Source organism: Takifugu flavidus, chromosome 2 (assembly GCF_003711565.1).
Source record: "Takifugu flavidus isolate HTHZ2018 chromosome 2, ASM371156v2, whole genome shotgun sequence".
NCBI lineage: Eukaryota > Metazoa > Chordata > Actinopteri > Tetraodontiformes > Tetraodontidae > Takifugu > Takifugu flavidus.
The window spans coordinates 17,924,298-17,940,153 of record NC_079521.1 but is presented as its reverse complement, the minus strand read 5'-3'; the positions used below and the strand labels follow the sequence as shown (position 1 = coordinate 17,940,153).

The 15,856-nt window shown below is 42.9% G+C and overlaps 1 protein-coding gene across 11 annotated transcripts in view; it reads left to right on the top strand.

Moving 5' to 3' along the window:
* The window catches only part of tcf12 (transcription factor 12), a 41,980-nt gene extending 27,985 nt beyond the window's left edge, over window positions 1-13,995 (top strand). For 5 of the 11 annotated variants that reach the window (XM_057016784.1, XM_057016792.1, XM_057016801.1 and 2 more), the window contains 13 exons: window positions 760-859; window positions 1,568-1,707; window positions 2,139-2,280; window positions 2,467-2,537; window positions 4,245-4,389; window positions 5,947-6,020; window positions 7,805-7,876; window positions 8,315-8,506; window positions 10,051-10,168; window positions 10,249-10,411; window positions 10,521-10,750; window positions 11,042-11,195; window positions 11,421-13,995. In XM_057016784.1, the coding sequence (XP_056872764.1) occupies window positions 760-859; window positions 1,568-1,707; window positions 2,139-2,280; window positions 2,467-2,537; window positions 4,245-4,389; window positions 5,947-6,020; window positions 7,805-7,876; window positions 8,315-8,506; window positions 10,051-10,168; window positions 10,249-10,411; window positions 10,521-10,750; window positions 11,042-11,184 (1,590 nt within the window). In that variant the 3' untranslated portion in view covers window positions 11,185-11,195; window positions 11,421-13,995. The remainder of the gene's footprint in view (window positions 1-759; window positions 860-1,567; window positions 1,708-2,138; window positions 2,281-2,466; window positions 2,538-4,244; window positions 4,390-5,946; window positions 6,021-7,804; window positions 7,877-8,314; window positions 8,507-10,050; window positions 10,169-10,248; window positions 10,412-10,520; window positions 10,751-11,041; window positions 11,196-11,420) is intronic. The other 6 variants (XM_057016820.1, XM_057016811.1, XM_057016818.1 and 3 more) reach the window with 6 other exon arrangements.
* The last annotated feature ends 1,861 nt before the right edge of the window (window positions 13,996-15,856 follow it).

Here is a 15,856-nt window from a genome sequence, read left to right as displayed (position 1 = left end):
CCTGTGATCTCCATGGAACCACTATCAGCCTAAGTCACATATGTAAGCCAGAGGACCCATGAGAGCTCCCCCCTCCCAGGCTACTTTAATTACACTCCCAGACAACGACATGCTGGAGTCCAGCCTCACCAGCACACCCCCATCAGACCGGTGTTTACATTGTGTTCATATGTGTGCGAGTGTGGGATCCAATTTACATGCATTAATTACGCCTCATTTTCTATCATTACGTGGAAACATTAAATGAAATAAGCGGTGTCTGTCAGGAAAGCAACAGGTAAAGTCTTTGAAGTGAAACCGCCCAGCAGGGGGTACCGGGCAGGAGAATTTGGAGTTGACCGGTCTGGCCGGGGCGGCTGGAGATGGTGGGGACACGCTCGGCCTTAGGCTGCTTCGTCATACAGTTAAACAGTCACCTATTTTACCCCTTCTCTTACCACTACCAGTGAAATGAAAACAATAGATGTTCTTTCTTCCACTAATGTGATTTTTAGCGTTCTGTGAACGCTGTAATTGCAGGCATTTATCCAAGGATGTGAGTGGGTGTCATTATACTGAAATTAGAGGTTGAGTCGATCTAAAATGAAAATACGACTAGTAACTCACTCTTACCCTGTGTGCTTGATTGCCTTCAACTCTGAAGGGTGTGTGCGCATGTGTGTGTCTGAGAAAAAGAGGGGATTGGGTTAGATAACATAACATATGCATTCTTTGCTGTATCAAAGGGCTGCTCCCTATAATGTGTCTTTTTTGTGGCAGGTATATGCTCCATCTCCAAGCTCAGAAGACTTCAACAGAGATTCACCCTCCTACTCATCTCCTAAACCATCCAGCAGTATGTTTGCAAGCACTTTCTTTGGTAAGTTAAATGCATTTTCCAATATTCAAACTTAAAGATGTTATTTATGAAGAGATTGGGAGTTTAGGATACCACAGACATGAGTGGGCAGCATATTAATAGAGGAATAGTTATATAATATATAATAGTTGAACCTCAGAGACCTGTAAAGCCTCAACTGTGCTGTAGTTTTATCCTTTATAACCTGCCTGCGCCCATTTTCCTTGCATTGCCAGCTGGAGTTATGAAGTTATAAAGACAGGGTAGTTGGCCTTGCCTGTAAATATGATGTATACTGTACAAATATCCCTGAGCAGAGGCTCTATTGCCGGTCTGTTGACAGACACTGTCATCGTTGGTCTCTTGACAATGATGTTAATGAGACTGAAAAATATGCCACTTCAAAGCCACCCGGGTCACTTTAATGAACAGGTTCTTGTTCTTAATGGCCTGTTACACTTTTCAAAATGTCTTTTAATTCACGTCTTTTTCTTTTTGTTCAGCAAAATGATGACAGAAATCTTGATCTGGATAAGAGAATAAAGCAGACCTATTAGGGGTTTATCTCAGCTATGTTCAGGACAAGCATCATGTTTCACTCAGACTTTTATTGTTATTTTTAAATGACTTAAATACGTTTGGAGTTCAGCCTCCAGCATGTTCTGTGCTAAACACAAGTTGTTTTTTTTTATTTATGCAACATTGTATTGAAACTACGTTTTATTTTAGATGGTACCCACAGTTCTTCTGACCCCTGGAACTCATCCAATGGGATCAGTCAGCCCAGTTATGGAGGAATGCTCGCAGCATCTTCCTCTCACATGCCCCAGTCAGGAAACTACAGCAACCTGCACTCACATGACCGCTTGGTAAGCAACTTTGTGGCACCTTGGATGAATAACCTCTAGAAAATACTTGTTATGTCGGATTTTTCCAGTGTGGTCCTGTGAAGTAGATGTAGCAAGTAAGTTCTTTGCCAGTGCTCCAGTCAGAGAGCACAGTGGGTCTTTGTCTCCTAAATATCTGTCTGGTTATTATCAGCTGACCTTCTCTGCGTTTGATCTGGTCTCTTCTGCTGGTCTGGGTTCAGCTGGTGAGGCCTCACAGGGAGGCTGCAGATGCTTTTCCTCTCTTAATCACACACCATCCCCCTCAAACCCAATAACTTTTACTTCAGATCAGGCTGGGAGATGTCAGAGGAGAATGTAGAATTCAGCAAATGAGTCAACACATTCTTCTTCATACATGTGCATCCACGTTTGAGTCTAAAAATAGAGCCTTTTTGTTTTTCATCTTCTAGAGTTACCCCGCACACTCGGTCTCTCCAGACATCAATGCCAGTCTTCCTCCCATGTCAAGTTTCCACCGAAGCAACACCAGCACTTCGCCATTCGTCACCGCCGCTCACACCCCGTCCGCCACCACAACTGAGGGTGTCATGGGTATGCACTCCTGTTAATAGTTCAGGCACCCACCCAGAATGTCTACTGCAGGATCCCCACTTCTAATCACTGCTTAGCAACCATACTCTAAAAAGAAATGAGTTAAGCATTTGAATAACCGCGCTGTGTCCTTTTCATTTGTCTGAGTTCGTTTTATAAATCCTCCCACTCTGTTTTTCTTTATAGCTGCTACAAATCGGGGGAACCCAACTGGAAGCTCGCAGACTGGAGACGCACTGGGCAAAGCTTTAGCCTCAGTAGGTTACAACCCCCCCCCCTCAATTCTGCACCTTTATGGGAAAACTATACACATAACTGTGATAATAAGAGAATATAAGTAGATATATACAGTATATACCTATTTATATGTGTATGTATAGTGCAGCATAGAGTTTAAGGGTGGTAATCAGAGATTAAGTCTTTAAGGTTTGCAGAATCAATTCTATTAACATGACAAAGCTCCAGTGAAATGGACACGGTTGGACGGGTGGGGGTGGGTAGATGGGGGCACGGGCACAGGGGAGTTTATATCTTCAGTGACTCAACTCCACGGGCTGTCCTTTGTAGAGTTTTTGTTCTCTCGCTTTTGAAATTGGCTGTGATCATTGGCCCCATGCTGCCTGCAGGAGCGTAACTGATGATTAGGCGGAGCTTCATTTATTCCTTTAAAATGAGCCATGTTTCACTTTGAAAGGGACATTAGTATCCAGTAAATGAAAAGAGAATAGAAAGTCATATATTGTCAGGTCAGCAGTCACGGTTCCATTCTCCTCATCAGAAGGGACATAATAAAATATTACAGCAACTAAAACCAACCTGGTTAGAAACGTGTTCTTGGTCTTGCGAGAATATAACACTGCTCACCACAAAATGAATTTTCTTTACCATTTTTGACCCAGTTCTGTATCTGATGAGATAAAAGGCCAAGCTGGGGCAAATTCTGCTATCTCGGTATTAACAAATGTATGGTGAATTGTGCATAATTTGTATTTCCACAGGCCGATCCTTCCTCTCTTCTCTGACACGTTTCAGTCAAGCCTCTGGCCTGATGCTCCAAGTTGATTGAAAAACCAAAAGCTCAGAGATCAAAATTAAATAAGGAGATTATTAAGTGCATTCGATCGTTATTACAAAAGTCAAAAGGATTCCCTAAAGCTCAATTTGATCTTCACTTGTATAAGAAATCTCTTTTTTCCTCTGCTAATTAGTCAAAATCCACCAGTTAAACCCTGAGTTCCCTGAGACGTGTACCATCATGGCACAATATCCTCTTATAAAAGAGGGAAAAACAGGGATGTGTTTGTGCTTTAATCCAGCATTTATTTAAACAAATGAAATCCCTGTGGAAGTTTTGAAGAGGTAATCTCCTCATTCTCTGGTGATTGACATGACATCCTAAAACTCGCTGACCTCGGCCTGACTGATTAATTCAACTCAGTGGAAAAAAAAACAAGCCTTTTCACCCTAGATTCTTATATTTGGTCGTCATGTATGTCGTGCAGGTCCGACTGCAGCCCTTGAATTTAATATGGTTCATTTAATGGTATTTCCAGGCTGGCTGTTTACGCAGACGTGATGGCCTGAGTCAGTTTGCCGACAAATCTCCCTTTTTACTGCTCATGACTCAATGAAACATTCCATGGTTCCAATTGGAGCCATGAAACAGGAGCTTTGGGCAGTGCGGGGTGATACAGAAATAGGCCAACAGATACACATTTTGTTGTGTAATAGCATCTTTAAATATGTGGCGTGTTTGCTCCCCCATGCCACACCTCTCACTGAGAGCATCCAGAACATCTCCAACACTTGTGAGACTGATGCCTGTTCTGTGTCATTAAACACATCTGTGACAGATGTGGAGAAATGGGAAATGATTACATAGTGGTCGTTTCTCCCTTTTGCTTGGCTCCAGATGAATGGATGATCAGTTCTGCATTTTTCCTCCTCTTTGTTCTTTTACTCAGATCTATTCACCAGACCACACCAGCAGCAGTTTCCCATCCAACCCATCAACACCTGTGGGCTCTCCCTCGCCCCTGACGGCCCCAGCAGGCGCTGCTTCCACCGGTACCGTGGTGACTGCTGCCACTGCCCAGTCTGGGAGGCCAGGTACAGCACCAGCACTTGGATCTCTTACGTACATTCTCTCTGATGACAACAGACTGTAACCCTTGTATAGACTACAGTATGCGACCTGTAAACGGGCTGTTTATGTGAACAACGATATGATTGATTTTAGCACCAAACGTTACATTTGTTTAAAGATCGCATCAGCCACACTGGAAGCTTTTCAAAGGAATAGAATATACGTTTATACATCGGCTGCCTAAAAGATGCCGATAGAAGGTTGGAGCCATTGATGGCGGCGGACTGATGGAACACGAGGGAAAGCCCAGTGTGTTATTTTAGCGGACAGTTGTGTCATATGTGGCAACGGAGTGGCGACAGCTGTCTCTACGTATGCCCCGTCATCCTCAGCTGTTACCCTGCCCCATGGACAGCTGCCCCTCACACACACGCATATTTCTCTGGTGTGGTGGTGTGGCTGCTCCCCAGCTGATGATTGGGACATTGACATCCTTAAATGAGGGATCCCCTATATTGTCCTTCCACCACAGAATATGCAACGTGCTGTCCATCCCATATTTTGCTTTGGCATTGTTCCCCAAGACTTCGCTAAATGTTACTGATTTTGTGCAACAGTGAAGTGATTAACAGCATGTTGTGTTACTGAGGATGAAATTCATGTGAGATATAAAACATACATCACTTTAATGTGTCTGGGATTGTAGAAAAAAGGTTGTTTTGCTAATTATTCATCCTGATGAAGCCGCTGGACTTGGAAAAAGGAGGAGCCATTAAAATGGCTACAAGATTTGGCTTGTTGTTGAAACTCCATTCATCATTTGGATTACACCAATATACTGCAACATTACTCAAGTCTGCTTTTTTCAATTAGCCCTCTCTGGTGCATGTGGGGACCAGAGCCCCGGGCTAATTTTTCATTGCTGCCAGCCAGCAGAGGCTCATATAGAGTTGCTGTCTTGCTCACCTGGGAGAAAGAGGAACCACAACAGAGACTCTTCCTTCTCTAAAGTCACCTTTAATACGCTGGGTTTTTTTTCCCCTGAGCTTTTGGGCGTAAAGAAACATTAAAATGGATGCAACTGGTAAATTATTTGTTACATCTTTAAACATTTGTGAACAGAATTTCAAAGGATAGTTTGGCTGCCTTGTAAAAGGTAAAAGTACAATTTCTGTCAAAGAACTATAAATCTCACGCTGATGTTTCCAGATGTTTGCTCGGGTTCCACAGGATTAGTAAAACATGTAGTAATGCTGTTGAATCCTGCATTAATAAGCTGATTCTGACTAATGGAACAGTTCTGTTTGATGCCTTTCAGTTTAGAGGTCATATTTCAATTGTTATTTATATGGCCTATTATTTGTGGAATTGGATTTTGAAAGAACCTCCTGAAGACTGAATCATCCAGCTTAGAAATTACATTTCTTATTTGGAACCCGAGAAATTGGAAAATCATGAAGTCAGATTTTCACAGTGTGTGTGTAAACCAGCTTTTCCACCTGTTGTCACAGGAAGCAGCAACTGTGCCGTCCTCTACTGTAACTGTGTTCTAACGGTATCATGCCAACACTGACCTCCAGGTACCAACCAGTGGCCCCGTGCTGGCGGACAGACTCCCTCCTCTCCAAATTATGAGAACTCCCTTCACTCACTGGTAAGCTCTATGTCCACTTTCACTTAGACAAGTTACCAACATAGTTCTGAAATAGAATTAGATTTTTTTTTGTCTGGCAAACAATATGCTGATAAAAGCGGGGGTGGGGGAATAACAAAACTGAACAATACACGTCCCCTGGGGCTCGCCATCTGTCCTCTACTCCGCGGGCCGGGACAGGGAAGACAGTTGAGGGATGGGTTTAGTTAAGGGGCTGTTGTGGGGGTGGCAGCTGCTTGCTGAGCCACTTCTCCAGGATTCCTTTGCTACCATGAGCGAGAGCGACGGATCAGCTTTCAACCAGCCCGCGACCTGATGCATGTGTGGTGCATTTTAGCCATGCAGTTGTCCTCCAGCAACTATTGATTGGAGACTTTATCACATTAGCTCCTTTTAGTGGTTTACATGAATAAATGGCAACTTGTATGGGCAGAAGATTTTGCGTAGTATGTTTTCACTTATTGATAAGCCAGTTAAAAAAAAGGAAACCAAATAAACAAGATACCAGACAGAATAAACTACTGACAATTCTTTATTTTCTCAGTTTGAAACAGTAAACACATAGTTTATGTGTTTGTTTTCAATGATTGTCATTAGTGGTATTGCTATTATTATTTTATGATTAATAATATTGGCAGTGGTGGTAATATTCTATTATTAGTAGTATTAGTTATACTAGTATCGTCATGTGGTGGATCAATAACTTATTGATGATTGATCAGAAAAACCTCATAAATTTGAAATACAAAAGTTTAGATCCTCTGTGGTTCTGGCGTCTTCCACAAAAGAAGCCAAATTGGTGAATCGAAATTGATTGATTAGGTCTGAATTAATGGTTGTTCCAATGTTGGATGGATGATGGGAGGATGGATGGATGATGGATGGATGGATGGATGGAGGATGGATGTGGATGGATGGATGTATGGATGGAAGAAAGGATGGATGGGTGATGGATGGATGATGGATGTTGGATGGATGATGGATGGAAGAAAGGATGGATGGGTGATGGATGGATGGATGGATGGAGGATGTGTGGATGGATGATGGATGGATGGATGGAAGAAAGGATGGATGGGTGATGGATGGATGGATGGATGGATGGAGGATGTGTGGATGGATGATGGATGGATGGATGATGGAAGGATGGATGGATGGACGGATGTAGGATGGATGGATGTTGGATGGATGGATGTTGGATGGATGGAGGACAGATGGAAAGTTGAGGTTTAAATATTATTTCTTTTAGATTCCATAACTAAATCTGTAGGAAGTCATTATTTCTATTAAGTTAACGTGATTTTAATGACACTATTTCATGACATCATTCAGTTGGTGAGTTCTATTCTGGAGTTTGTAGAAATAAACATTGTACATTGTTGCACAAAGTGAAAGAGGAACATTAACATGCAGCATAATTTATCTTATTGGCCTTTGCAACATATTTATATTCCTCCAGGGAGAAATAACTATTTAATAATGGAGCTCCTAGAAGAGTATTTAAAAAAAACAAACGAATTAGTGATGCCAGTATCAGAGGGTCTGAACTTTTGAAATCCTCTCCTTAATAATCCAGAGGAAAAAAGGTTTTTAAAAAAGTTATTAAATGTGCAAGCAGTGACTTTTTTCATCTTTATAAAGTGAATGATCAGCAGCTGCCGGCTTCATTCCACATCTTGCCCCCTTTTTTCTGTGTAAATGAAAAAAAAAAACCAACCAGTATCCACAGAGTGTTTACTGAACCCTTTTTTTAATAATCCTGTCTTATTCTTATTTGACTTTGCCAGAAAAACAGAGTTCATCAGCAGTTACATGAGCATCTCCAGGATGCCATGTCTTTCTTAAAGGATGTCTGCGAGGTACTTTTCAGATGCAGCCTTTACTCATTCCATATTCCATCGTGCACTTCTTCATTTTTTCTTTCTCTTATTAGATTTAGCTGAAGTCCATATTCATCACAGTGAAACCTAAATTTTAGCCCCTTTTATTTTTTTTGCCATACATCATTGTTGTTGTTTTTTTTGCCACTTCAGCTTAGAAGTAATCGTCTTAGATTCCATGTAGTTGTTAAATTGCTACAAAAAAAGTGAGTGATGTGAATAATAAAGAACTGTTACTGAAGCTGAAATGGCCCAATTGATGTTGCGTTTGAGCCGCCTTTGTTGCCTTTTATTTTTAAGTCCAAACCATGCAATCAGTGTTTTAAATTTTTATCCTAATGTGCTTATACTAAGCTGCTCTTTCCCTCTTCTCTTTTCTCCCACTCTCAAACCCTTCAATCCCTCCGGTCCTCCCAGTCTCGAATGGAGGATCGTCTGGACAGGCTGGATGATGCAATCCTTGTTCTGAGGAACCACGCAGTGGGCTCCACCACCAGTCTGCCCAGTGACATGCACAGTCTGCTGGGACAAGCACAAAATGGGCCAATAGCAGCCATTGGAGCAAGCTTCGCCGCCTCTGCTCTGGTTCCAAATCGGACTGCAGCCATGGTATCAGAACTTTGATATTCATTGTTTAGATATCTATATATTTAACAAAAAACAACAGAAAGCAAGTTTTTGGCACATTGGTCTGCAAGTCTTGGCCACCTGTTCGACATTGCTCCACTGACATTTGTAAAAACTAGACATTTTCCACAGTTAAATGCAGCAGGACATATTTTCCATAAGTGTAATGGCTGGCTCCGGACTCAGCCTCCTCCTGAGAGAGACTGTATACACAAGAGCGAAGGAGAAATGAGAAAAGCAGGCGTAATCGGGTAAAGTAGTGCGCTGGTGGAGGACGTGTTGCTCTCCTTTTAGGGTCGAGGTATAAACCTTTCAGAAGTAGGGATTACAGGTGTAAGTATAAATCGTGCTGGTTGACCCGCCGTCCTTTTCAAGATATTTCATTTTAAAGAGCCAAGGCATGTGAAGACTCTGCCCAACAGGAATCCAAAAGTTATTTATGTGAGGATAAAGAAATGTGCAGGATTCTTTTTTGTTCATGGCATCTGTCCACTTTAACTCTTTAGCAGCCTACTAATGAGAACTATTATTCTTCCATCAGTGACAGAACCATCTTAAGCCTCAACATCATCCCGTTTTAGGGTATCTGTCTCAAAAAAGGAGGCACACCCGTGAAACGTGAAGCTCTGTGAGCGATAGTTCAGAATAACCTGCTTCATTTCTTTCCCCGGACTGCGAGTGTGAGATAGAACATGCTGTGTCTGTCTGTACTAACACAGCACTTCCTGTGTGGAAAGAGGTCCCCTCAGACAGCTCCGCACCACAACACAGCCGCAGGCTTTTAGTCCGGCTGACACCCCGCCCTCTACCCCCTCCACCCCTTTTCATCGCTTCTTTTTAACAACACAGGAAATCTAAATCATTGGAAATGTGTGTGTGAGCCGGCGGCCTGCGCCCACAGAGAGGTCCTCAGCTGTATGGTAATCAGGCGCAGCAATGAAAATGGCAGCGTTCTTTTCTTGACAGAGCCTTGGCTTCCCTCCTCCTCCAGACAAAGACTTGTTTGGACACCTGTTGAGAGCACAGCAAAGATTAGCGTTGCACTGAGGAAGGGGAGTGTCCCAGCGTGGTGGGGTTAACAGAGGCCAACAGTGACTGGGGATCACATTCCACAAGAAAAGGCAGAATACCCTCCGCCCTCATTAGATATTTCCCCCCACTTTCCTCTGGTTGCGCAGAGGGAAAGATGTGGGAGGACTGAGTGACTTTGTGTTGGATTATTTGATGGATGTTGAATAAGTAAAAAGGAACACAGAAGCATTTGTCTCATCAGACGCCCTCTGGGTTGTTGTGGTTATAGTGTGTTGACATGTCTGGATTTTATAGTAACTAATTACTGTGGTGCCAATCGCCGGACCACCTAGTTTGGTTTGAATGACGGGCTGGATTGATGAAACAAAACCATTTCATTCACTCACAGTTATTAACACCTGTGTGGGCATGCGCACAGACCCAGGCCACGTGTTGCAATGTTCCGATCCCATCTTTCATTTGGGGAATGTCACATGTGCTTCCCTCCTGTGCAGCAGCAGAGTAACACCCACACGGACGATGGCGCCAGTCTGAACAACAGCCACGGCGGGCTGCCCAGCACCCCCTCTGCATCCAGTAGCGAACTCAACCATCAAGTAGAAGCATTCAGAGGTCAGATGACCCCCCCCAATGTTTGAACAATAATGTTTAAAGTTGCAACAGATGGATCAGTTTATGTGTGTGATCCACAGCAGGTCTTTCTTCTGCCCTGGCCGGGCAGGTGCCGTCCAGCCTGGAGCTGAAGGTGGAGAAGCCAGACAAGGACGACATGTCGGACAACCTCTCCACAGACAACATGGGAGATGATGACAGTGAGAAAAATATGAGGACGCCCAGAGCAGGCACACGCACAAGGTATAATCGCAGTGTACATTTTCTATCGCTCAATGCGAGGGAGCAAATTACTCGCGTTGATCTTTGAATTTCACTGTTAAAGAGAGTAAAACTGCGCTCCCTCCCACAGTCTCACCGAGGACGAGGACCTGAATCCGGAGCAGAAGGCTGAGCGGGAGCGGGAGAGGAGGATGGCCAACAACGCCCGCGAGCGCCTAAGAGTGCGAGACATCAACGAGGCTTTCAAGGAGCTGGGACGTATGTGCCAGATGCACCTGAAAAGCGAGAAACCTCAGACCAAACTGCTCATCCTCCATCAGGCCGTGGCTGTGATTCTTAACCTGGAGCAGCAAGTCAGAGGTCAGATTCAACCGGAAGCTTGATCCTAACTTGGTTGAAATTTTTAATCTTTTCAATCATGTTTGCTGTCGATGGTTCATCCAGAGGAAACTCCGACTTTAGTCTGGTACTGCCTGTCTGAGTCACAGGGGTCTGTTTCACATCATCTGAGCCACAATTATTGATATAAAGAACCAAAAACACACTTAATCGATCAAGTCAAGCCATGACTAGCAGCAGCATCATCACCATCGTCACACTTGCAGTGCTCATGAGGTGTGTTCAGAGAATTGCCTGTTTCTGAACCCACAGAGCGGAATTTGAACCCCAAAGCAGCCTGCCTGAAGAGAAGGGAGGAGGAGAAGGTGTCTGCTGGCTCTGGCGAGACCCAACAAGGCCACACAGGAGTTCATCCTGGTCTGACTGACACATCTAACCCCATGGGTCACCTCTAAGGAGCACACAGGTATCTCCACTAGTGTTGTCCGTGTCTTTAACGATTGGTATATTACTGATTGGGGAGTATTAATTGTCCGTTATTTTAGCCGTGCTCATTTCACAAGCTGGATTTTAGATAGATTATATAAAGTTTGACAGACATTAAAGGGTAATTTATTAACCCTGGATGTTGATATTAGTGCACATAGAGCTAGCACGTGTAGTTATTTTTTACCCCCTTTCCTGTGTCCAGATCAAAGAGACCCCGATAATTTCTGCCATTTGAGACAGCGACCTCGCTTCTTAGCGGTGACAGACAGGACTCACACTTTGTGACACCAATTGGAGGAGACAGACCACTTGAAGCAGACCCACGAGACTAGAGCCGTCCCATCCGGAGACCGTAGAAGAGCCAAGCCTCTAGCGCTCTGTGACCACGTCTTCATCTGCAAAATTCTCCCCACGAAGAAAAATTCGTACATATCACTGTCTGCAAGAAGTGTGTTGCTTCTGAACAATCAGACTTTGCAATCTCCTCCGACAGTATGTGGAAATTGCCTCGTGCCTAAACTGAATTGACGAATGCATTGTAACAGCAGTTGTTTTTGTTTGTCTTTTTTTTCTTTTCTATTTATTATGTTATGGAGTTATACAGTGTATATCTAAAGGGAAAATAAGGCGGATCGATTCAAAGACAAGTTTGCAGCTTTTCACTCGATCTACAGTTTGCCAAAGTCACCGTTGAAACCGAACACTCGCCCGGTTCGGAGTGAGGGACGAGAGGAGAACGTTGAGACAAATTTAATTTATTGGCCATTTCAGAGTAATATTTATACCCATCCGAAAACTGTCATTAGCTGTTAGTAATAAAGATATATGCCCCACCCCTGTTTTAAAAAGATTTATTATTTATATTTATATTTAATTAATGCCTCCACCTGTTTGTTTCTGTGTAGAGGGAAATTAGGCCCCGCTGCATTTAAATCTATGGATGAGGTGTCAGGTGCACGGCAAACTCTAGGTTCACTGAAAGCTCAGAGCAGTGAAAATACCGAGAGCAATTACAAACCTTTGCATTCCCTACACGTTTTTAGTGTCTTAACTAACAGTAGAGGGCACTTCATTGCCACCGTCGGCTTCCTTTTATTATGGTGTTAAATGTAAGCAGAGACCGAATAGTACAAATCCTCGTCTTTAACTTCCGTATGGTGACGGCGCAGAGGTGGCGGATGTCTCTCACCACCAGAGCGTGTGTAGGCAACAAGAAAAGAGGAAAAAAAAAACCCCCAACCTAACGACGACCAAGCTTTCTCCTGGCCTGATGAACACGACGCTTCATTTACTCTTTGTTCTGAAGATATTACGTTTCAAATGCAGTTATCCTGAGTAAAATTTAGTCCTGCCTATTTGTGTTGTAGCAAGGCTTCCAGCGTCGTTTCTGCCAGCGGAGCACGTTTGAGTTCATTCTGGATCCCCGTGGACGCGTCCCCCAGCACAGGAGCAGATGTGGGTCACAGATCCGCAGCACTATAATGAACAAAAGCAGTTAAGAGGATTTTTTCATTGTAAGATGAATGCATTGATCATGGCTTCGGTTTGTCCTCCTCATCAGTGCGCACGCTTTGTGTTTTCCCCCGTCGACATGCTTTCTTTTTATTCCATTTTGCTTTTCTTTGTGTGTCATCTTTAGTCATTATCTTAAGCAAGGCTGCCACTTCAAAATGACCATTAGGTTTAAAAAAAAAAAAGGGACATGAGTTATAATTCTTGATGCCACATGAGGGTTTACATGAAGAACTTTAGATTGAACATGTTTGTTTTTGTATGAAAGGGGGAGTTTTGTGTGTTGTGTGGCTGAATGTGGCCTTGTTCTTCACTTCAGTGTTTATTAACGTGTGTTCATGTTGGCAGACTGATTGAGGGTGTAATACGCTACTTCCTGCTGTCTTTCCTTCACTTTTTCAGTTCATGTTCTGTTTCTTAGCTCCTCTGTTCGCCAACTTAGACTATTCCCAGATGCTTTCCCTTGTATAATATACAGAAAAGAAATTCAAAATGGAAAAAAAAAACATTTGGCTTATTTTTCACTGTAGTTAGTCTTTTATACAATAATACTGTAAGAATATTTCTTGAATTCTAAATATTACTCTTTCTAGATTTTTGAAAGCAAAACTTTTGAGTAAAAAGTTTCTTACTTTATTTTACTATATTAGATAGTAAAATGTATGGTTATTTGCAGTAACCTGTCCATTATTACAGTCGATTGACACATAGCATCTCAAGAATGTGGCTGAATTATAGCTGGCAGTGTGGTACTTTTAAAGACTCCAGACTCCTAAACGTGCGATCTCCGTCTTAGTCTGCGGTTTTCCAACGTCCATTGATAAAATTTGCTCTCGTCTCAAATGGAAGGGTGCGGTTGACCGATGCACAAAAAGAACCAAAACCCTGCTGCAACAGGAATTGGAAATTTCTGTCTTTTTCAGAAGAAAAAACACGATGTATATAACATTTATGTTGCAATAAATGTGCCATCTTTTTTTAAAATAAATCGTACGTGCATTTATTTCCTTCACCCGGCAAAACACTACTTCTGTTTCATCTCCGTACCGATATTTAATCTCCTCCATAAGCTTTTATTTTCATGAAGAGGCACACAGAGGAGTTAGACGCCCGTGTTTGTTCTGTTTCTTGGACGTTTCTACAGTGGATTTAGGCCAAATGAGTGTCTGTTTTTGACAATAATACCAGTGGACCATTGTAGTCTGTATGGAAAGTGCTATGAATATGTTCTATTTTTTAATAAAGTGTGATAGCAGTGTACCGAACATGTGCCGTCCTACATTTTTATTGGGGGGGGGGTGGTTTATATTTGTAAAAAACAAAACAAGTCATTGTAGTTCTTAAGAGTCTCAACCAACTATTAGCATGAAATTAGAAATATTTATCATGTGGTGTAATATTATCTCTAGGGAGTATCCATGGCAACTGAAGGTGATGGATGTTGAAAGCGGTGTGAAAAAGCTGCAAGTTAGAGAAGATACACACATCTGCGGAGAATTATCTGTCAGAGCTCTTGTGTTGGAACTGCTGGCTGCTCCTCTGCTGTGCTGACCTCAGTCCTCGAGTGCTTTCTAAAGTGCTGTTTTAATCATGGAGGGGTGTTTCTGCGACAGCGTGTCTGGATTTTGACTTCCTCCAGGTTGCTGGGCCAACGGACCAAAGTTCTTGGCTTAAAACCTGCCTGCTCTAGCTGCATCGGTTATTCTGCTGCTCCCAGGATGTTTGCTGCACCAGATCTGCATCAAATGCTGTCCTTCTATTTTATATACGTACACTCTTTAGGGAAGGAACTGACTCCAGCTAGTTTCTCCATGAAGATTGAGACCACGGGTAGAATCTAAATATACACCTCTCCAAGAATTCTGTGGAGGAAATGACATGATTCTTAGTTCAATGCCAAAAACTGCTGAAAATGTAGGACTCCCGAACTCCAAACTCTTTTAGTGTCAAGTGTGTTTTATTGCAGAGGATTCAGCAATCGCAAACACCAGGCAAAAATGAAAGGGCTAAAGTCTAAACATGTCCATATTTGGCTAAAATGTCTGAAGAATATAAACACACAATGGAAGATAAGTTGTGATTTACGATGCGCCGAGAATGACCCCCAGATTCTGACCCTTCAGCACAATTTGATGCGTTGTGGGTTTTTTTTACAGACAGTAAGAAGGAAACTGATTTATTATTATGAGCTGTTTCATAGAATAAATATACTTTAATGACAATGAGACTTAAAATCCGAAGTCAGATGTAACCCTGTTGCGTTGCCTCTGCAGTGGCTGAGCTGCGTACTGAGCATGCTCCAAGGTCCCAGCTGTGGCACAGCACAAACAGAGCCCTCATTGTGTGCTGCTGGAACCCAACACAGCAGCAGGGCTCAGATTAGAGCCTGCTCTGCAGACGCAAATATAACCCGGGAGCCACTGCAAGGACACAACTGGAGCTCTAGTGATAGTAAAACTGGATACATCTGTGCATGTGGATGTATGCGATGCATCACTTTGAACCACAAGACGGATTCATTGAGGGGGAGCCCTTGGATTGAAGTAATAATTATACAATGACATATTTTCCTTGCATCTGTAAACGCCTTCAGTGGTTCTGCACTCGTTTGCTGACTTCTGCTCTCCCAAGAAGTTCATCACAACCACGACGCCTTGTTTTTAATCATACTGTACTTACTTTCCAGAAGAGTTTTCGGCATCTCTCAGCATAACACCTGCCCCCTGCTGGCTTTTTACATCGCAATGCTGACCACACAGCAGCGACGCGCCTCACGCAGAGTGCTGAGCGAGCACATCCACGTTGACGCCTTCACCGAGCTGAGTTACACACGCACGCCCGCCCGCGCGTCCTCATTAACCAAACGCATTCATGTCAGCTTTCCACTAGATGACGCTCTCGGGTTTTAAAGACATGCGGATGCAAATTGGATTGATGCGAGGGTCAAAACTTCACACATCACATTTTATTCTCGTGGGGAACACACATCAATTTAAGGCAACGAGAAACTCACTTTAAAGACTCACTTTAGGAGCCACTTTGTATTTCAGTTGAGCAACAATAGTGTTTACATTTTGGAGACAAGTAATCAATTTATATGGATTTTCTCTTGTGTCGAACTTTCTT